Source organism: Sparus aurata, chromosome 23 (assembly GCF_900880675.1).
Source record: "Sparus aurata chromosome 23, fSpaAur1.1, whole genome shotgun sequence".
NCBI lineage: Eukaryota > Metazoa > Chordata > Actinopteri > Spariformes > Sparidae > Sparus > Sparus aurata.
This window is the reverse complement of record NC_044209.1, coordinates 16262063-16284599: the sequence shown is the minus strand read 5'-3', so window position 1 is coordinate 16284599 and position 22537 is coordinate 16262063. Positions and strand designations below refer to the sequence as shown.

Sequence of the window (22537 nt, the reverse complement as noted above, 5' to 3'; positions counted from 1 at the left end):
GGAGTACATGATGTGTGTCTGTGTGTGCGGAGAGCATATGTATGAGTGTGTCTGAAATGTGCAGCTGCCAAATCTGACAGAACTCAAGCCCACATTAGCCTGCCAAGAGAAAGGTACAAAGACACACACACACACACACACACAAACACACAGCCCGCCCCTCATCTCTCTCTCTCTCTCTCTCTCTCTCTCTCTCTCTCTCTCTCTCTCTCTCGCTCTCTCGCTCTCTCTCTCGCACCCTATCTTTCCAACTCTTCAAACTCTTTTCTGTCTCAAACTCTGTCTGTCACCACACACACATACACAAGCACACATGCTCACCTCGCCCTGCCAAAAGGGAGAGGTGGATGGTGAATAAACAATGGCACTCCGCCCATAGTGTCACCCGCCTGGGCTTTGATCAGCACCGCTGTTCCTGCTCCCCACAGCAGTGCTTCCTGTCTTTCTGCCTGCCGAATGCTGCCGTGCACGGGCACACACACACACACACACACACACACACACACACACACAAACACCTATAAATTAGTGTCTCATTCTTATACTTGGGCCTACACATACTATCCGTCTGAGTCTTTATCTGTATCTTTCTGTCCCTTAAACACACACAAAAGCACAACTTTGAGTTAGTGCCCTCGTCTGTACATCTAGTGTCGCATTTTCGAACATACACCCACATGTGCTTAGTATTTGCACACACACACACACACACACACACCTTTGATCCAGGCCTATCCTGTCCTTCGGGTGAAGTAACAGCAGACACATTACATAATGCAACAGTGACCATTGTCTCACTCTTTCTGAGGGTGAAACTGAATATATGAGGTGGACTGTTCTGTGTACCTCTTTTTGTAAAATTTTGATGGCGTCCATGTGAACTCTGTTTGTATGCACACGCACTCGTAACAAGGGACAATGCTCCTGCATGCATGTGCACACACACACACAGCCACGCAAACATGCACTCGTTCAAGGGGGCTAGTCATAGCAGCTGCAGTTTGTCAGTAGTTCTTTAGTTATATATGCATTAGTTTCTGAGGGGGTTGAAAGGATGACTTTGCCTGTGGGAAGGAATGGCAGCAGTGGATCAAGAACAGGTGTGCTGGATACCCTCTGTTGTACAGGCAAAGAGCTGCTTCAATCATTGTGTGCATGCACATGTGCGTTTGTCCTCTCTACGTTAGTGTGTCTGTCCATGTCCTTCAAGTACGTCCATGTTGTTCGCGTCAACCTTGAACCGCGCATTTGTTCTCTGAAGTTTGTTAAGCCATCTGCTTTTCTGTCACTTTCTTCTTTTTGTTTGTGTATGGGCATGAGGACTACTTTCACAGTTTTAATTTGGTTGTGAATTAAGATATTTTTCTTATATCAAAGGGCACTATGTACTTTTTGAGAGGAAGTGGCCCAAGTTAGGGCTTTTGCATTTTTTTAGCGGCAGAGGAGAGTGAGCAAGCGGTGTTCAGTAGGTTGAACTCTTAATTATCACAGATTGATGCCAATTTTAAGGGTTTGTTGCTCTGAGATAGTTTGAAGGACCAAACTGTCTTGAAGACACTGAACAACCAACCCAGTCATTCTTTTCCCTATGGTGTGTTCTCTTTAGCATGGCCACTAATATTTAAAGTCCAGTGTAATTCAAAAAAAGCCAGTGAGTTTGCTAAGTTATAGATAAGTTTAATACATTTTTGACCTGGGAACAGTTCTGTCCCTTGTGTGCCTAGTGTGCTGTTAAATCTGACTGTGGGGCTCCCAGTAAGATTAGACTCCAGCTTTTCGTTGAGGCCTATTGTGTCCTTTATATTAGCACTGGTGTCGGTTAGAAATATGTTTGTGTTAAAGCAAGCGTTCCTCTTCCTCTCTCTCTCTCCATCACTTTGTGACTCTCTCTTATGTCTCTGCGTAGGCACTCATCTCCCTTCATGTCCACATATATGTTTGTTTGTGTGCGTGCGTGCGTGCATGCGTGCGTGTGTGTGTCTGTGGCTGTACATGTGTGCCCAGTGTTGGCTGATTGATGACTTTTCCGGCTGTGGGCAGATTCCCGGCAGCGTTTGATCCACATATCAGAGGAGGTGGAAGTAGGAGAGAGATAACATTCCAGGATGCAACTAGGGAACGTGGGAAGTAGAACAGCTCATAGAGACTGAACTCCATTCACGGACAACAAACGGAAATTACTCATTAAACCACAGGCCTAATGCTAAGTACAGAGAAACCATGACGGCCTAATGTCTTGCGTTTCCCCATTTGAAGAATCACATGTTAACAAGAATCCACGCTGTGGGCAGAAGTAGCCAAACCAGCATCAATGTTGGCACCTCGCTTATTAACCCATGTAAAACAGGAATGTGTCCAAAGAATTTAAGTTTTTAAGCTATTCTGCTAAGAAATCTTTCCAGCAGGTCCTGTAGAACAGATAACATGTTACAAATATAATCATTAAATGCCATTACAATAGACAAAACTTTAACCGCCGTCCACCAAGTCAGCTACCAGATTCGTAGTAATAACTTTGTGATCACCAGGGAGCAAAAGCCCAACTTCACAGAAACACAACTCTGACATACAATCATCTTATGAATTCGCTTTGGTTTACATGCTACCTGCATACCAGGGTTTTCTAAGGGCGGTGCAACCTAACAGTGTAGGCTAGGGCAGCTAGACACCCCCACCCAAGAAAAACACTTAAAAAGGTGCAACATTTAAGAATAGTTTAAAACATTCAAAAATTTATTGTTTTCACATTATGTCAAAGACATGTTTGTATTGTGTTGCAGAGATAGTTAGCATGCTAACCAGCTAGCCCCTAGCCATTTATATCTTCAGTGTGTTTCTTTTGTTTATTTAACTAATTACACTGACTCCAACTCCCAGTCCAGGCAGAGTTGGCTCATATGACCACTAACTGCACAGCTGACTGAGCCAAGTAGCTAACGGAAGTGACTGTGTGTAGCATCAGTCAGTGGTTGCTCTGGTGATATGTAACCCTGTATTTGTTTGGAGTACAAATTCGACAGGTGACTAATTCCTACATATTGCACCTTTAACGGAGGCAAAAGGTTGGAAGACTGACTTTAGCTCATATATTAAACTGCCCTCAGATACATGTGTTTGAGGCACATTGTTACCTGCTAATCTTTGTAGCAACTAGAATGGCATCAGTACAATAAGTACGAACCAAAACATTTGTTCCTATGATCTTTTACTTATTTTTTTTTTTTTGTTTGCAAAATGTAGTCAAGAGTTTTAAACTGCAGTTGTATCTGCAAGTTTTGCTAAACTTTACATCCATTAAATTATATACTATTTGATAAACAGAATATATGTATGTAACACTCACACACTCACAGCCACACACATACACAAATACCCACACAGGGCATATGGCGCATATTTCAGAGTTGTTTCCTATTCTCTTTCTACTGTAGCTCACAGCAGCTGAAAGAGACAGAGACGAGAAGGTAGAGAACAGTGTGTTTCCCCCTGTGGGCATAGCTCGGTTGCAACATGTCTTCATTACCGCGGCAATTGTCTTACTATTTTCATCAGTACTAGGAAAGGCGCCTCCATAACTGTGCCGACATGTGTGCATATTGCAATAGACGAGATAACTGTTCTGTTTGCTGTTCGGGAGAGTTTGCTGCCGCCGCCATCACAGTATCTTCCCACCTCAGTTCGAAAATCAACTCTGGGAAAAGTGCTGAAAAGCATCAAAGCGCTGAAAGCAAGTCAATTCATACCAATATCAGTGATATCTTTCAGTGGGGCTGTCCTGGTCGACTTGCTAAACCACGTCTTTTTATTCCTACACACAGACAGACGGCAAAGCAAAAGCAAAAGTTTCACTTCTCTAACACCTCAGGAGGGAGACCTCTCTCCTCCTCCTCCTCCTCCTCCTCCTCTCCCTCCTCCTCCTCCTCCTCCTACAGTTTGTCTCTTACACTCGCTTCTTTACCTTTCCCACAATCCTTTGATAAAAGTGCAGATAAAAGAGAGTCTGTGCTCATCTCTCTGGCCATCCACCTCTCCTTGAGGTTAGCACCTCCTTTATTATTTACTATTAGATCAGTAGACATACATACACACACCGCCTTGTTCTACTAAAGCTGGCTTGTGTGTGTGTGGGCGCAGTCCACATACTGTGTCTTTGCTTATGTGCGTCTGTGTGCTTCGTGCCCCTTGTGTATGTATCTGTTCTTACCCTTTTGCTTGTCTGTGTGCGAGTGTGTATGTGTGTGTGTCCTTGGCTGGAGGCGGTGCAGTGTGAGGTTTTTGCTGCTGTCTGAAGTCGTCCAGCCTCAGTGTCATTAGAGGATCTCTTTAATCCAGACTTTGGGAGAAACTTCTGACAGCACGCTGCAAATAGAAGGCCCCGCCGCACATGAAGAGCAGCTCGGCTCCTAACAAAACACCAAGTTTAAAGAGGCCCCTGGCCTTTTTTCCTCCTCCCACAATTCCCTCCCTTCTTTCTTCTTTGCTTTTTTTCCTGCCCTCTGTTGCTTTTACTTCACCCTAGGGAAACATGTTTGCCTTATCGGCGCAGGAGGACCACCCAGGAAAGATGACTCAGGCGTTGGTGCATCTGTGTGTATGTTTGTGTGCATACAACACTGGAATTGCACACTCATTTGACTGAGTGTAGCACTCACATTTTTAGAACTTTTGCTGTTAATATTAATGCATGCCTATACCTGCACGGATCGCTCTGAGCGTTGTGTTTGTTGGCGCTTGTGTGCGCGTGTGCCTCGCTAATCCTTTGAGCCAAAGTTTGGAATGAAAGGCAGAGGCACATTGCTGATGGAGAGGTGAGAGAGGCCTTTAAGCTTTCCCAACTGTGGGACTGGGCAGCAGAGGTACACCTCTGCCCTTTCTCCTCCTCGCTCCAGCCACATGTTTTTTCTCCTTCATGTCCCTCCCCTCTGCCTCACTATCTCGCTGTCTCTCACCTTTCTGAACTTCTTTCTCTCTTTCTGATATCACATTCATGTCTTATCTTCCCAGGCTTTCTGCGTTTTGTCTGCTTTTTTCTCTTTCATACACCTTTCTCTTTCATTCTCCTCTCCCTGTCCTCCCCTCCCTCCATCTTGCCCTGAGGAAATCTGATTTCCCCCCTCTTCCTGGCCTGTTCACATTGATCCCAGTCTGCATGGATGATAAAGACCATATCACCCAGAGCATCTGGAGACACTTAAGCAGGTTCCTCAACACATGGTCATTCACGCACCTTCACACACTAAAGACTATAGAAATAACCAGCATCTTGTGTGTACAATCAGTATTTTTTTGTGTGCCTGCAAAAACGTGTGTGTGTGTGTGTGTGTGTGTGTGTGTGTGTGTGTGTAATACGTAACAGGAAGTTAGAATGCTGGACTGCCTCCTCCTTGTATTTACCCATAAATTATTTGAAAAATTACATTATAGATATTCAAATGTATCATCATTTGATATGTTGGCACCGGATGAAAGTCAAGCACTGTTGTTCAGACTGCATCAGGAGATCTGTGCAGGTGTTCACAACCGCCTACATTGTCCACTTCATCGTTTTACTGTTTGTATAATTAATATCTTTCTTTGGCTTTCCGCTTTAGTGTGATATCAGTTGATGTATGACTAAAAACAGCCCTCAGTACTGTATAATACTGCCATCATGTCTGACAGTCATAATGACTAAATATTTCTGAGGCTCTTTCTGACTCATAAAGCGCTTTTATTCATCAGCAGCATCATCCCATATGATTCTATTAATGAAGCGACAGTTGAACTTCTGCCCTCAGAGTTGTTTCAAGCGCATCAGTTACAGCCGCCACATGAAAGAGGCAAACGCGTCACTGTGAGGCCTTACTTCCCAGAAGACAGGGTCCAGAAATGCTGTGTCACAGTGCGGGGAATCAGAAGTAGGTTTTAGACAGGGGAGTGGAGGAGGGGTGTATGTAAGGGTCTCTCATCTTTTTCAGCTCCACGCCTTCCTTAAAGAACAGTCCCTACTCGATAATCTACAGAAATACAAAAAGAAATACACTTTGTACACTTGCGTACAGTAGTTAAAGGGTAAGTTAACCAAAAATGAAAATGAATTCAATTTGAAACATTATCTACTCACCTCTATGCCAGTGGAAAGTTGGGTGAAGTTTTGTAGTCCACAGAACATTTCTGCTGCAGCGTTCTCCTAAACAACTGAAGTAGATGGGGACTTGTTTTTTTTTTTAAAAACAAAACGACCGAAAATGACATTGCTCCATATAGCTCGTCTGGTGCAGTCCAGGTCTCCAGAAGCCCTAAGGTACCACATTTAGGAAAGGTCATTATTTACACCCTTTTAAAATCTTTGCTGTATCTGCTAAGTTCAGCTATGTTTCAAGGGTGTAAATAACACCCAATAAATCTTCGGGCTTCCGGAGACTTGGGAACACCTTAAGTTAATTTCTTTTTTGCTTTCTGGATTTGTTGTTTGCTTGTGTTCTTTTTTTTTTTTCTACTTATCCTTAAAGACTACTGTGCTGAACTGTACAAAGTGTATTTCATCCAACTTTACATTTTCACTGTGAACTTGCTTTGACCTATAATAAGGAAAACCTCCAAAACAAAAAGGAAGAGTCCTCATGCTGACATGCCTCGGTCAATACATTTGAAAAACCTGCTTAAATGGTGCCAACTTCACTGAAAAATGCTTCTCTTGTGTCGTTGAGCCTTCAATAAACAAAATGAAATGATGAAATTGAAGGTAAGGGGTTGCACTGGATGTTGAAGTGGGCTGTGATGGGATCGTGACTGGCTAAGAAATGCCCAGATTAACAGGATCAACGTGCTGTACAACCAGCTGGCTTTCATGCTGCAGAACTAAAACTGACCTCGCCGTGCTCCAGAATCATGATATTCTAGTAATGTAGAGATCTCCGTCTGCCAGAGGCCGAAATCAGCCACTGCAAAGGAAGGAGGTACATAATAAAGTTGGTTTACCTGAGGCAGCGCAGCTCAGGTATGGATTCACGCTGTGTGGTGCAGCCTTGATGTGTCAAATTATTAAGAGGAAACGATTACATGTCAAAAAATGACTGTGAGAGCTACTGTATCTAACAGCCTGACAACAAAGGCTTCAGTTGCTTTTTTTGTATTGCACATTTCTCCCTTTTTAGTCTGCAGTTCTCAGAAAGTTGCTCCCCTGAAGTTCAACTTGGCCCCGAAGCCTAACCGTCTGCATGTGATTTATGTCAGAGTAGGGGTTGTGGATGAGGCCGGTCATGCCTATCACCTGGACTGTGTTTCCCTTCAGCCTTGAGAGTCGACGAGGCAACACCTGGCCCGCTCACTCAACCCCACTGGGGAGAGACACTGGGGATATTGATGCTAGCCAGTGCCTCAATACACACATTATAGGCACTGTGTGTGCGTGTGTGTGCTTTTTTTTCCAGGTGTGTGTGTGCGCATATCACCCCTCTCTGCTTTTCATGCTGACTAATCAAAGACGAAGTGTCCACATGTGCGCTCGAAACATCTGGTTCTGCGTCACATGGAGGAACTTGGCCTTTCTTTCCACTGTTATCACTTACAGGCAGGGAGGGGGGGAAGAAATGCCTTACACACACATGTGCACACACACACGCATTGAATTTTGTTTCTTGCCTAAATCATAGCTGGCAAAATAGATTCAGTTCTTTGTTGGCTCCACATCGAGAAATGTGATCTATTCGAGTACATGTTGTTTAGGTTTTTATCCTCTAAATGATACATAATATCTCTCCAAAGAAATAATTATCCTTGAAGGAATGCAACTTGACAAAAGCCTTGAAAGTTTTCTAATTCCCTGAGTGAGCAAGTCTTGGATGCCCTTGTCTAGAAATGAGTTTGAGCTTAATGAGGCCAGCTCACTGGTAATTACTGTCATGACTTTATTATTAGCCTTTTAACACGTAAAGGCTAATCACAGGCTGCATCTCTCCTCACTGTCCCTCCGTCCTCCCTTCTGTATTGTCTTGAATGTTCTCATGCCTCGTTTTCTCAGTTACATCTCAGTTTATCGGTTACGCGGCACACCACAGTTGCTTTTCCTTTCCCCCGTCAGTCAGCCAAACGACACTGATTGTCTCTCCCTTCCCTCAGGCTCTGCAGGAGAAGGTGGAAAGTCTACAGAGGCAGCTGCGATGCTCGGAGAAGAAGCTGCTCAGCAAAGAGCTCGAGACTGAGGAGAAGGTAATACAGGCACTCATTTTCTCTAACTCAACTCATTTGCTCCTCGCCATTACTGTTGCATCTTGGTACCTGCTGCCCACAGCCTTTCCCTCGCGCTTCTTTTCGTTTCTTCTTATTAATCAAATGAGCCTGTATTATGTTCACCTGTTGTCCCTCACCCCTCAGCCCTCTGTTGCCATCCTTACCCGACCCTGTAGGGGGCCACAAAAGACAAAAATAATGGATTCCTTTCTGCACTCCCCTCATCGCTCTGCCATCTCTCATTCTCCTGTTCAGAGCAAGAGATATGCCCCCTCGCACATTTCTAAAATTCCTTGAGATTTGGCTTCAAGAGCCAGCGCCTAGGGGCAGGAATGCCACCACCGCCTGTGTTCAGAGGGAAGCCTCTGCATGCGCGCACACACACACCCCCCATGACTCTCCAGAATGCCCTGTAATCATGCTCTGTTTGACCTTGACACACACAGAGAAGAAAGCACTAATGACTACACTCACACAGGAGGCTGCTTTTTGTACGCCGGTATGTACACCGAAGGCATTCATCCACTTGTGTCCCCCCTCTGATCCGCCCACTGACCCTTGTACACACTTCACACACTCGTCACACACCTCAGTGTCTGGCTGTCATAAATCTGCAGGATGGAGTCAGGGGTTTTTAGGAGACGCTGGTCACTGACCCAGCCCCAGAGGCGCTGCCTGTTGTTTCCTATAACTTAGGATGAGCTGACCCCTGAACCCGCCTGCTCTAATGTCAGATCATCTCTCTCTCTCTCTCTCTCTCTCTCTCTCTCTCTCTCTCTCTCTCTCTCTCTCTCTCTCTCTCTCCTCTCTCTCTCTCTCTCTCTCTCTCTCTCTCTCTCTCTCTCTCTCTCTGTGTTTTTGTTGTTGCAACTACTATGCATTAATGTTTCTATATGTTATAATCTCTCATATCAACACAAAGCAGGAGAGAAATCTGTGGGGGATTTTTTGATCACCTTACTCATCAAGACATGAATTGTACTTATGGAAGATTATGTCAGTTTAACCAAATCATGGGCCCACCGCTTTAGAAAGTGCTAACACATCTGTTTAAAAACCGAAACCCTCCAAACATCATTTCTGGTTATGGTATTTCCATCTGTTATTTACATATGCTTTTATTTAGCACCTTAAAACACTCAAATCCCAACTTATTACTTGGGGTCTCCTTGAGCTTAGTTTTCTATGGATACATTTTTACGGTTCCAGCACCAATAAGAAACACAGGTTTTGATACTAATACCAAGAAATGTGGCTCTCTGGTATAAAATCAGCCACATTATGATTTAAATCAGGCGATATGTTCAAGCAAAGAGCACGTAAACAAGGCTCTGAAGAATCTGACTCAGCATTTGGTACCAATTTTAGGCACTTGATTCTCAGCCAAAAAGACATTTCACTAATTTATCGCAGATTGGTTCGCTATGTCAAAGTTGGCAGTGAAGACGCAAACAGGAAGTGAACCGTAGTGGAATAAGAATGTATGAATCTCTGCGCATCAGCCAACACGGAGCTAAAACTGACGCGTCAACATGTAGGAGAGCTGAGGCAGGGTGTGGAGAGATGACATCTGAAGCGCGCAGTTATAGTTCCACATTAAGGTTGTCTTCATCAGGGTAAGGAGAGGCGGTGGAGACATTTAAAATGCCTGCGCCCTGCTATTAGCTGTCTCTCATAGGATGGACAATTCTACATAGACATAGTGTAGATCAATAGTGTAGATCGAACAAGACAGATCATAAACAAATGTAAACTTAAATCTTGAAGTCTTCATTTAATCCATATGGTTCATTTTAGTTTAATTTATTAAACCAGTAGCTTTTCCTGCTCATTAATTTGTTTACAGGAATTCAACTTTGTCCCAAGACAGCCATATCTATTCTTTAGTCTTCGATGGTTAATCATCAAAGTTGCCTGTTATCATCACTAGTGTTCAATTTTACTGCATTAGTGTAATTAAACAAATAGTCAGTGCGTTTACATGCACAGCTTAGTCAGATTACAGCCATAGTTCGACTATGCTGCTCAGTCAGACAACTGCAATTATCCGAGTATACATGCCAGTGAGAAAATCGAATTACTGGCCGAAAGCATTTAATACCCCGGTACGCTAGATGGCGCTGTACCCATTTCAACTAGTGTTAACGGCGCATCTCCGGCTGACCTCTTTACGTCACCAGCTGCCTCGGCATTCAAGAAAGATGGCGTACGAAGAGCGAGACGAAACTACATCTTTGTACACTTCGTATATGATGTACATGATAATTACACAAACTAGGTGCACTCTGGCGCTCTTTCTTGCCGTGATTTCGAAGGAAAGCCGCCGCCGCTGCCCGTCTACTTCCGGCTCACGGCCCCGGGGAAAAATCTTGCGCCTGCGCAGCACGCAAAATCCGATCCGATCCGCTGGAAACGTATACATGCAGGAGTAATGCGACTTTCAATCGAATAATCTACGTGGTGTAATTCGACTATGAGAAATCCGATCCAGTCCGATTTTAGTTAAAGGTGTATACATGCATCTTAAAAATCCGTTCATAGTCAGACCAACGCAGTAATTCGGTTTTCTTGAGTGTCATGTAAACGCACTGAGTGTTTTTTTTATGTTTCAGATCAGTCAGGACATAACATGTTGTGATTTTTTTCTTTGTTCGACCAGAAAAAACCCTTGTTCATCCTTTTAAATGTCATTGTAACTGTAATTACAACTAGAATGGCACACCATAGAGCGCATACCTTCTGCCAAGGCTCAACAGTCTCCTTTAATTCCATTAAGACTAATCCAATATCCAATAAATGTAATGAAATCAGCTAGATCTGCATCAGATTGTACTCGCGTATAGATAACACCCACCTAAAGACAACAGAGTCATTAAACCATCCTTTTGTTTGGATCCGCACCTGAACTTCAGCTTCCGTCATAACATTGCACTGAAAAGAGCGGCATAAATGAGCCTTTCCACCAGAGTTTAATGAACCCATCACTGCTGATCGAAACTGATAAATACCTGTAATGACTGCAGAGTTCTTTGACCTTGCAATTAATGCTGATTGTACCCCTACGAATCCCTAAAACGCTAAAAGTCAGATATTAGTTGGTGTTGTCACGGTCCCCTTGTTGAGGCCAGCAGGTTCACAGTGTAGTGCCCAAAGCTACAGATGTCTGTGTGTTAGTATATATGGGCAACACTTTCTTTTGCAAACCAGTCACAGGTCTACTCCCTGTCTGAATCACATATTTACTTAGAACCTTACAACCTAGGGTCAGGTGTGTTTGAGTGTCTGTCAAAAAAACATCCTTCTACTGTGTGTTTGCATCAGTGTACAATATGTGTGCATCTGCATTGTTGCGTGCATGCGTGCATTGTTCTTTGCAAATGATGATAAACCTCCACTCTCGTTCTTCTCACACTGATATTGCCCTGGTTTATCTGCCAAGACTTGTCTTTGTAATCTGAGCCCTCGTATGCAAAAGCAGCCTTTCTGCCCAGACTTCACACAGATGTTGCATGCCTCACACTTGCAGGGCCCTCGCAGGCTCCCCTCACTCTAAAATGGCGGATCAGCAGCTCGCTGTGTGGTTCACTTCTCCTTGAAGAGAGCAGCAGAATGTTGAAGAGTACAGCTCTTTGTATAAATACATAATGATACAGTGGGCACAGTGAACTGTACAAGTTTTCAGAGATGTGTTCTCCTGCATCGTGGGAGCTCGGTAAAATAAAAAATAAATCATCTCTGTCGTTGTTTTCAGTATTGATGCCGACATAAAAATGCAGAAGAGTTGAACTTGAGTTCCGTAGGCTCAGTCGTTTTCCTGTGTGCTGTTTTTGTTGGGGCACATTACATCAGCAGCTACCAAATCCATCCCATAGTTCTAACAGCTTCGCAAAGATCTGTAGCCGCCTCTAATCTCCTCCTTCCTTTTTCCTCTTTTTTTTTTTTTTTTTTTTTCATTTATGTGAAGCGGTTTCCATTTTTCCCTCTTGCAGCAAAGCGTTTTTGAATTCAAATCGCTCCTTGGTGAACTCTCTGACTGCCAACTCAGTGGATGTGGAGGTGCAAACTTTGTGAGTGGCGTCATTTTTGATGTACCCCCTTGTTCCTGACAAGGTTTTTTTCACTTTGGAACAAGGGGGTATATCAAAAATGTCTTTCCAGCAGCTACTCAGCCCCCCTCCCTCCAACCCGTCCCACGCAAGCCTGTACACACACACACACTCACACACACACCCCCCAACTTCATTAGCATACATCAAGCTTCCCAACGATGTGACAAACTTCATTTGAACGTTGAAAGTGTTGAGGGCTTGTTCCTTTCTGCTGGCAGCTGTCAGAAACCACGCCATGTGACAGTACCAAACGCAAGGGAAAGTCAAAACCACAATCTAAAGACTATATATAGATGAAATGTTGTCATTTTAAGATGACTGGGAGGGGAAAACGACTGCCGCTCCTTGCAGTCTTCAAAACTAGAGAATCACGCTTCATCAGGAACAAACAAAATCTTCTTTTTAAAAGGAGCGGTGGAGATGAAACCTGATTTTTCTCCAGAAAGTCGAAGTCCCTTTTTTCGTTGCTTTGGGAAATAGTGGCACACTTTTTCTCTTTTTTTTTTTTGTTCCTGCCTGTGTTTCCCCTCCCTCTCCATTCTCTCCTGCTCAGTCTCATCTGGAGTCCATCAGTGACCAGAACACCTCACAGAAGGTTTGATCAGTAGTATTGTTCAAAGGCACAAGACATCTGTCCTAATAGTGAGGAGGCTTCTTTCTTCTTCTTCTTCTTCTTCTTCTACTTCTCCAAGATGCCGTCACATGCCTCCTGCCACCTGTCAGAAAAACAAACATGCCTTTGCTGTAAATGTTGAAAGAGGAGGAAAATGTTTCCATGCAGAAAAATAGAGATGTGAGAGGAGGGACTTTGGAAGAGGCGAGATGAAGAGTGTCTCTCAGTCTCAGTCAGACGATCTTCGGGGAGCTCTGGAGATGCTCCTGTTTTGAATTTGAATGTCACAGAGGGACGCGGTGAAGTCAGAAATTTGAATCAGTACTTTACTTCTTCCTCATCTGCTTTTTTTTTTTCCTCTGCCTGTATCTGTTAGCCTAGCATATGTTCCACAGCAGAGATGCTGTTTTTGAAAATGACTGCTGCTTCCACCCAAACACATTGCATTGTAAAGGATGGCTAAGCTCTAGTTAGACATGCTGCAGAATGATGCAATTGTAAATGCTTTGGTCTGAGAGCATCAATCTGTATCATACACATTTAGCTTGAAGTTGCGCCAAGTAGTTTTGGCGAAGAAATTTAAATCGGAAGACAAAGATCTTCATTAGCTGATTTATTTTTTATATATATATACAAACTAAATGACCACATTCTTTGTTCTCAAGAGTGAATAAACTGAATAAACAAACTGGCCTTAAAGGACAACACAGTTTCATTCCGTTTTACTTTGTTTATATGTGGCGGACCCTGCCACCTCTCTAGCTCTACTCAGTGTTCTGGGGACCTTATTTTCCTCTGAGAACAGCTTGTTTATTCAGTTATGGAAAAAAAATCTATTTCTGAGTTTTTATTGTTACCTCATAAATATTATAAATATTAACACACTCAGTTTGAATTTCTTCTCCAAAACGTCATTGTGCCCCTTTAATGTAGATATATAGTCTACAAGCATTATGTGTGTATGGTGCAATAACACAGTTGTAATGCTTATTTAATGATAAGAACAATGACACACCATTCAGAAAGATGCCAGATACACAACTTCATAGTATCACATGATACATTAGCTCTAGTTCTGGCTTCCCTCTAGGCAAACATTCATGGCTCGTCGAGTTTGATCAGTCTTTCGACTGTATGTACAGTATCCAGTCGTCCCTGTTGCTCTCTGTGACTCCCGGTAAATACGCTGTTGTAGCTTTGCCCATTCTTAATGTATGGGAAGGAAAATGGAGACAGCATTGCCACAAAGGAGCTTGTAATTTAGGCAGAGCGGATCTCTCATTGCTGTGGGGACGGCACCATACATGAACCAAGAATGCAAAACGAAGGAGCGTGGCTTTTGAAGAATCTAGACTTATATTCAGAGTGGTTGGTAAGGGATGTGTTTATTCAACCATTGTTTATTGCTTCGGTCTGAGGTAGTGGAGTGTGTTTTGTCTTGGCTTGCCATTTTGTTATGACTACAGAAGCTGCTATAGATAGATAGCCCTTTTTTTTTTTGAGAATCTGCACTCCCGTAGCTTCAGCTGATTTTTTAACTCCTGGACATTCAAGATTAAAGCCTCCGAAACCCCGTCACTCTCAAATTATCCTCGACTTCATTCTCACACAGAGGAGAAAAAAGGGCATATTTCTGTAAACTGATGGGCTCTGGACCCAGATATTATACCGACACTTTAAAATGAATAGGGTTGGAAGGAGCGTGAAAAAATTGACAAAGTTGTGGCAGACTAATCTACTGCACACTGTGCCGAGACAAAGTGAGCTGCTTCATGTTGGGATCATTTATACTGGAGGTTGCTTTGAAGTGCTTCCCAATCCCTTTCATTGTGCCCAGGAAGATAATTAGCCAAAGCCAGAACAATCAGTTAAATCCACAACAGGAAAATAATTTTAGGAAAACCAATCTTTTCCCCCCTCCCCCTCGCCTCACCTTATTCAAGCTGCCTTCACTTGAAAGGGCCTGACCGATGGCAGGAGAGGTGGGGGGGATAGTCTTAACGTTAGCCGAACTTCGTTTCTGTCAAAGACATTAGGGTTCGCCCAAATGCTCAGACTCTCCCCTGGTTACACCTTGAAATCTGTGGGTGAAAAACTGTTCCTTTTCACAGCCCCCTGTTGATTCTCCTCAAGCTCTGCTAAACTATTCATCACGCTTCGGATTAATTGACTCAGCAACTCCTTTTTAAAATGCTGTAAATGCCTTTACAGTACTGTAAAAGCTCTGTGTTTGTGCATGCATGTGTGTGTGTCTGTGTGTCTGTGTGCGTCCATTCATGTGTGTTTGTGGGTAAAAAGGGGGGGTTGCGCTAACCAAACCCTTTTCAACTTCTATAATCAGACTTTGGTTTAGTGGAGTGTAATTTAGCCCCAGACAGACTTCCTCCAGTCCTCCCCAGTGGAGCTAGCTAGCTTGTGAGCTATTGAACTGCTGCTGCGTTTGATGTGTCCTGCCCTCCACCGTGGCCCTGTCCTCTTCCAAACCCAGCTGTGTAACAGGCCCATAAATGCATTGTGTCAGGGTCTGGTTGTAGTCAGCAGCAGCCAGTAGGGGGTGTTGTGCAGAGCGAGCCGTGCCAGCCTGCAGACCCCCTGTGGAGATGTGAAGGAGCTGTGAAGAGCGAGGGAATACTCTGAGCCATGAATAAAGAGGGGATACCCACTGTCTGTGTGTCAGTGTGTGTGTTTGTGTGTGTGTGCACGTGCCCTCCTCGGGCTCTGTGTCTGGAAGTGCATACAGGTGACGGTGACAGGGTGGTGGAGGCACTTATTCAGCAATGATTAACATTGAATTGCTTGATGTTGAGCTTTTTTTCTCATAGTGTCAAAATCAAGAAAACATTTTTTATTTAAACCAAAACAACAAATGAGTCCAAAAACGATTCGAAGGTTTAGTATCTGCACTGGTGTTTCGTATGATGGATTAATAACTTATATGTAACAGAGGCGTGGATCTTCGTTAGCCGCACGATTCAATGATTACTGATGCATCTCAGATCAATCGGACCTCCCTTTTATTTGGAAAGTACCAGACACGCATTCCACACAAGTATTGATTCAACTTATTTACTCAAGTAAAAGTGAGAAAGTGCAGGCTCTGAAATGTACTCAAAGTATAAAAGTATTATTTATCGGAACCAACAACTTCAAACGTTTCATTGAAATAAGGCCATGGGTGGGGAATGTCCCCGGCGTCTGCGGCATCACCTGGTTTCATTTTCATCCATGTCGCTGCCTTTGCCAGTACACGCCTTTTTCTACTCATGCCAGTCTCTCCCTGTGTCTGTTTCTGACTCGCTGCGTCTTTTAAGTCGTTTCGTGTCGCCACGTATGCCGTGCGTAATATATGCACTGAAGGCAGCGTGCAATGACACAAAATAAAAGTAAACGATAATTCCCCTTGAACGCCTGAAAACTAAAGTAATGAGCCTGTTTTGAAAATGTAAGGAGTAGAGAGTACAGATATTTGTGTTTGAATATATGTTGGGGAAAGGTAAACTGGCTATCATTTTGCTGCAGACTCCGGTTTATGCTCTGTCTTCCACATGCACTCATCGAGACATTTCCACACCTCTAATGTTTAACATGGATTCATTCATGTATCTGTTCAGATGTTCCTTCTCAGTAAACTGACACTGCTCGGTCGTCCTTCCTCCGCCTCTGCAGGTGACCGTGGTGCGTCAGGAGTACGAGGGGAAGATCAAAGGTTTGATGCCAGCGGAGCTCCGACAGGAACTGGAGGACACCATCACCTCTCTGAAAGCTCAGGTGAGAACTGACTGTTTGCCAGGTACATGTCAGATACAGGCAGGACTAGAACGAACATGCTGATATTAAAATCAGGTGGTTTTAGTTTCAAGCATGTAAAAAATGTCTGGTGGCTCATGTTCTGACAAAATACCGTCCACATTCTGAAGCGTCTCTTTTTATGTCTTTTAAAAATGTTTTTTTAAGACGTAAGCAGCCCCCCAAGTCTTAATTTGATGTCTGATGATGACAGTATCCCCGTTTATAGCAGTCCTCTCATTCACTGGAATAGTCTGTTAGACGACTGGAGGTGCCACCGCAGGGTGCTCCGGCAAAACAATGCAGGGTCATCCGGCAAGAAAGTTGAACCTGGCTCAATTTGAACTGGAATGCAACATGATACCGTGTATCTCTGCTGGATCACCTTATAACTGCGTATTTCCACAGTATTGTAAACGTCAGTGCAGTGTTTTGGTGTCTGATAAGCCTTTGAACGCATTCCTACTTCTTTTATTTATTTAAAATGGACTGCCCTGATTATATTTCATTGTCTCCTCAGTACCATAAACACATAGAATGAATTTTAAATTCCAAATTGCTGCAGCTTGTAACTCAGACTATAGTTTGCCTACAGTGAGGGATGTCACGACTCAGATTCTGAATCGAAAAAACTGAGCTTCCAATTTTCGATCGTCAGAATCAAAAGCAGGAATCTGCAATTCTCTCAGTATTTTTTCCTCTACACTTCAAAGAGGACACAGCTAGCTTACTGGTAGCCTGCAGCTGCATTTCCATCAACTGAATGGTACCAGAGGTAACTCCAACAGCATCGGAGATGTTGGGTTTAGTTTCTTTTTCAGAGATCCTTTATTGATTTGTCTTGGAAGAAGAGGACAGATTTAAGGACCAAAACTTTGCAACAAAGTGAATCTATCTTTTGTTGTTCCTTGTTGAATCTCTAAAGTAGGGTATTCTTTGTTGAACTCTGGTATATCCTGGCGATTGTTTGAACTTGCTAACCTGCAAAAAATCACCAGAGATTTGAAAATGTTGAAAACAGTTGTCGGGGCATAAAACCAATCAACTGTTGATCTTTGCAAATCCAGATGCGATATTCTAACAAAAGCTTAGCTGTCAGTGCTGATTTTTAAAAAAAAAAATGGAATTGAAAATTTAATTATGACTTCGAAAGCCAAATCGAAATGTAGATTTAGGGATTTGTGACTTGAGGTCTTGGTCTGGGCAAATTCGGGCCGCTGTCTCCACAGCTAACTGATGCACAAGCTAATTGGCTAGCAAAGGCAGCAGTTGCCGGTCACTCTGGTGATTCGCTGCCCCCCTATAGTTTGGAGCTACCTTCGAATTTTACAGCAAAGACCACAACGTTTTTGTAAAAGGAGCTCATCATAAACCGTTGCCTTGTTCAAATAGGTCTACTAGGATCCCATTTCAGCGCTCAGACCGCAGCTCTGTGATCGGATATGTTCATAAGATGTTACTCATGACCATAATGGCCTCTCCGCTCACTGATGATGTCTTGGTTTTTGCCCATTAAAGTGCGTTATTTTTACATGGTAAAAAAAAAAAAAGGTGGGGAGGGTTTTTTTGTGTCTCTGGAGGCATCCGACCACATTTCGTTGGGGTTTTGCATATACTTCAACACTGTGAAGTGCCAAATGAAATGCTAGAATTTTCCTGAGGTCTCTCCCACAGAAAGGAATGTACCCTCGGCTCCAGTACGGTAGTCCCAGAACAATACAGATTCTTTTGGAGCCGTGATTATTCTGCCAGCTCTCGATGCCGTGTAAATGTAGATGGGGTTTATTTTCACTTCAGCCAAAGACACTTCATAAATAAACTCACACTTTGTAGCCAAACAAAAGAATGGCGATGCCTCCTCTCGCAGCGTTCTAACCTCAACTAACCTGGCTCATAAGCTTCCCTCTGTCCCTGTGCGCCTTAACCCCACCGCCCTAATCTCCTGACCTCCAACCCCTGCTGTCCTGACCCCTGGACTCAACAGCCGAGTCTTTCTTCCACTTAACTAACCCCCTCCGCCCAAAAGCACAATTGACCTCAAAAGCCTATCATACCTTCTTCACTTTACATTTTCTGGCTCTTGGGCAAGTTTCTCACCACACAGCTAATCAGAGCGAGTCAATTTCTGAGGATTACTCTGTGCCAAATGTGGCCTTGTGTGTGTGTGTTGCAGGTTAACTTCCTTCAGAAGAGAGCCGCGGTGCTACAGGAAGACCTGGATGCCTGTCGCAGCAGGAGGTTAGCATGATTCTTTGTCTTATATAGAAATGTGTGTGCATACATGCCTGTACATAGTTCATATGGAAGTTTATATCCCTGTACAATACAATACAATACATGTGTAAGATGGGGCGGGAATTATAGTTTTAAAGGTGCACAGTTATTGGGAAGAAGAAGAGAAAGATTTTCATTGACTGTTTTGTTTTGATTTTTTATACCTAAACAATATTGTATTTGGCGGACCCTGCCACCTTTCTGTCTTCAAACAGTCAAACAGCTTGTTTATTCAGTTATGGAAGAGAAATATTTCTGAGCTTGTATTATTACGAGTTAGAATTCCTTCTCCAAAACTACATAATGCCCCTTTAAGCTTTCAGTTGGCAGCTGGTCGCTGGATGCGAGCAGTAAGTGCACAGTCAGAGTCCTGGCAATAGGTCCGCTAGCTGCTCGGCTAACTCGCTAACAGCGGCTTATAGATACAGCCAAAGATCGCTAAAGCTAAGAGTATAGTGAGCAGCAGTTGGCGGTTACTCTAGGGATGTGCCGCCCTCTATTTTGTTTGGAGTGACCTCTGACTAGTGGACGATCTTTACACATGGCGCCACTGAGTAGCTCAGTACGAACGTTCAGAATCACCCCTCGGCTGGCTCACCACTGATGGTGCAGCTCCCGTCTTTGACTATGACAGCCTCCAGTCCTGAGGGCTTTCATTTGCCTGCCTTCCATCACACAGTGAAACGATTTATGTCTTTATGAAAAGCATCTATACATGCACCGCGATAAGAGGCCTCGTCAAACGACGCAGCCGCTCACATCTCCGCAAACATCTCTCAGGACTGTCAGTCACGCACATCCCAGTAAATAAGCAGTTATTTCACTGTACGCCACCTCACAACTTAAAGTGACAGAGACGTTGAGGATCTCAAAGCAACAGTCAATCAGAGAGAGTGAGAGTTTGAATTACTTTTCACGAGTCTTTAATATCAACGCACCAGTGTTGTAATGTTGGTTTAATGGTTTAACATGGAGTAAGCACACACTGTCTGTATAGGTAACCATGGGAGAACCACAGCCTGACCCTCCGCCGGGATATGAAGGATAAGACGACCAATCAGATGTGAGCATTATTGACTGTCGCATGTATTTTACACACTTCTCATGCCACTGGATGAGTCCTCTCTTCGTTTCATGAGTTGTTGTCTCTAATATCAACTATTTATTCTTTGTCAGGTTTGTCTTGTTGGAAAAAATATATATTTTATGTTGAAAACCACTGACATCAATTTTTTTTTTTTTTTTTTTTTATATCATTAACTTGATTTTATTGTTATTGATGTTTGATACCAGTTTTCTAAAATCCATCAGTTTTAATAAAAAGGATTTTCATCACATCCTGTTGTCATGCTTTTATTTTCTTTCATCTTCAAATTCCTCATAATTAATCCCTCAATTAGGGGAAGTCATGCTGCTGCCCTTGTTTTCATATGACCACAACATCCATGTTAACCAAGATTAGCTCCAGAACTTTACACTGAAGTCAAAGACCTTGAATTCCCATCCGCCCCATCACTATTTAACAATACCGCTCTGCTCGAGCCCCCATTTGAACTGTAAAGAGTACTCGGGGGTTTGTGGCCAGTTCAGATACAGAGCGCAGCGAGTCAATTGTTTGAACCTTGGGCCAATCGCTACAGTCCTTGGGCTCGCTCTTTCTGCCTCCTCCACCGCTTTGTGTTTTACCGGCGGCTCCACTCAAACCCGAGCTGAATGACTCAGACACTGGAGTCCGTGAAATGGCCGCCATGTCTCCAAGACTCCTCCGATGTCTCCAGAGTATGGAGGTTTTATGATGATAATAACATTTGGTGGACCAAAGACGGTCTTCATAATGAGCCCCCATCCGTTGGTGTTCTGTGTCTCTGGTAGGTGAGGAATGCAAGGGCTTGAATACTGATCATTTCAAAAGAATCCAGTTTTGGGGTTGTTTTTTTTTGTTGTTTTTTTTCTTGGAAAACAGTTTGGAGGAATTATTAAATTCCAAAAATCAGATTTGATTTCAAAGAGACCCCCGTACTTATTTGCATTGGAATTGCTTTCTTTTTACACCCACAGTTCACGCATTTCCATGTGTTCCCATTGTCCGTGACCTGTTCTGCTGTCTCCAAACGAAACACTATACCCCTCTCTGTGTTTATTTGATGTGCTGATTCTGCTGCCCGGGCAGAGAGAGAGGGAGAGAGAAAGAAGAAACAAAAAAAAGAGAGACGAAAGGGGAGAGGACTGTCAGGCCGACATCTGAGAAACAGGAATTTAGTCTTTCAGCACGAAGCCTTTGTAGAGTCTGTTGTTTCTGGAAGAAGTGCGCAGAGGATTCATAACTATTGCAACACAGCATCATATGTGCAAGTGAGGAAGTATGTGTAACATTTCTTGCATGTACTGTACATAGTGGTGCTTCAAACAAACTAGAACTAGTGTTACTCTACAGGAGTTTGCTGTTTCAAGGTTTCGGTTTCACTTGACGTCCTGCATCAGCTCATCGACACCAGAGGTGCATCGTTTTCATGGATCGTCTCCAGACTTTTAGATGATTTGACCAATGAGGGACAGTTCAGCCAAAACCAAAAAAACTACAAATTTACATCTGACCTGTAGTGCTTAATCGAGATTGTTCTGATGTGAGTTGCAGAGTTTAGGAGGTATCAGCTAGATGGGATTCGGCTTGTAGGGACTAGTGTTCACAACAAGGTCTGTGGATTATCTCGAGTAACCGGGTCATGGTTTCTGGAAAGAGACGTCACTGTTTCTATTACATCCGAGAGTACGCAGACATCTCTCGGCAACTCTTATCAGAACATTCTCGATGGATAAATAGTGCTTCAAGGTGGGAAATATGCATAGAATGATTTAGTCGTCCCTGTTCCTTTAAAGCACACTGAGCCCTTTCGATTAGGTTATTCTGAAGGTTAATGCATACTCATTCCTGTTTTTCTCATTTTACCCCCCATCTCCAGCCTCTCCCTGTAATCTGTGTTCTTACTGACATAGCTCCGCTCTAATTGATTGTCTACCACCAAAATAAACCTCCGTAATTGCGCTTGTGTAAATACAAGCCATGAGTGTCATTTCCACACAGCCGACATGGCCCCATTAGGGATCAAAGCCCTCGCTTCCTCTCCGTTATCTCCACATCAGACGGTGGGCCGTTTGTGTGACAACAGCGAAGGGCAGTTGGGAAGCTCCCGAGCTTTTTTCCCGCTCGTCTGCCGTTCCCCGCCGTAGCTCACAGCTGCTGTGTGCCGCGTGATGCTCGGTAATGTGGGATTTTAGGTTGCATGACATGCGAGCACAAAAGGCCTGTTTAAAAATTGCTGCACACTCTCAAAATGCACTCGAGATTAAAAGAAAGGGGGGGGAACAGCCGGAAATGTAGAGCAACTGTGAATTCTCTTACACCAGTTTTTTTGTTTTTGAAGTGTTTCATTCCTGCAGGACGTCAGAGGGGTTATTCGAGGATGTGAATTTAAAGATCGGCGCTACTGTCTTAATCCGCTGTAAGAAGAAAAAGGGTGATTCGAGGTCATTTGGCTGCCTTGTA

At 43.5% G+C, this 22537-nt stretch overlaps 1 protein-coding gene across 5 annotated transcripts in view; it reads left to right on the top strand.

The window, feature by feature from the left end:
- Positions 1 to 20330, top strand: part of cep112 (centrosomal protein 112) — a 107324-nt gene extending 86994 nt beyond the window's left edge. For 4 of the 5 annotated variants that reach the window (XM_030408351.1, XM_030408352.1, XM_030408349.1 and 1 more), the window contains 4 exons: positions 8101 to 8190; positions 16600 to 16701; positions 18893 to 18957; positions 19991 to 20330. In XM_030408351.1, coding sequence (XP_030264211.1) covers positions 8101 to 8190; positions 16600 to 16701; positions 18893 to 18957; positions 19991 to 19994 — 261 coding nt within the window. In that variant the 3' untranslated portion in view covers positions 19995 to 20330. The remainder of the gene's footprint in view (positions 1 to 8100; positions 8191 to 16599; positions 16702 to 18892; positions 18958 to 19990) is intronic. The other variant, XR_003982748.1, reaches the window with a different exon arrangement.
- Positions 20331 to 22537: the final 2207 nt, after the last annotated feature.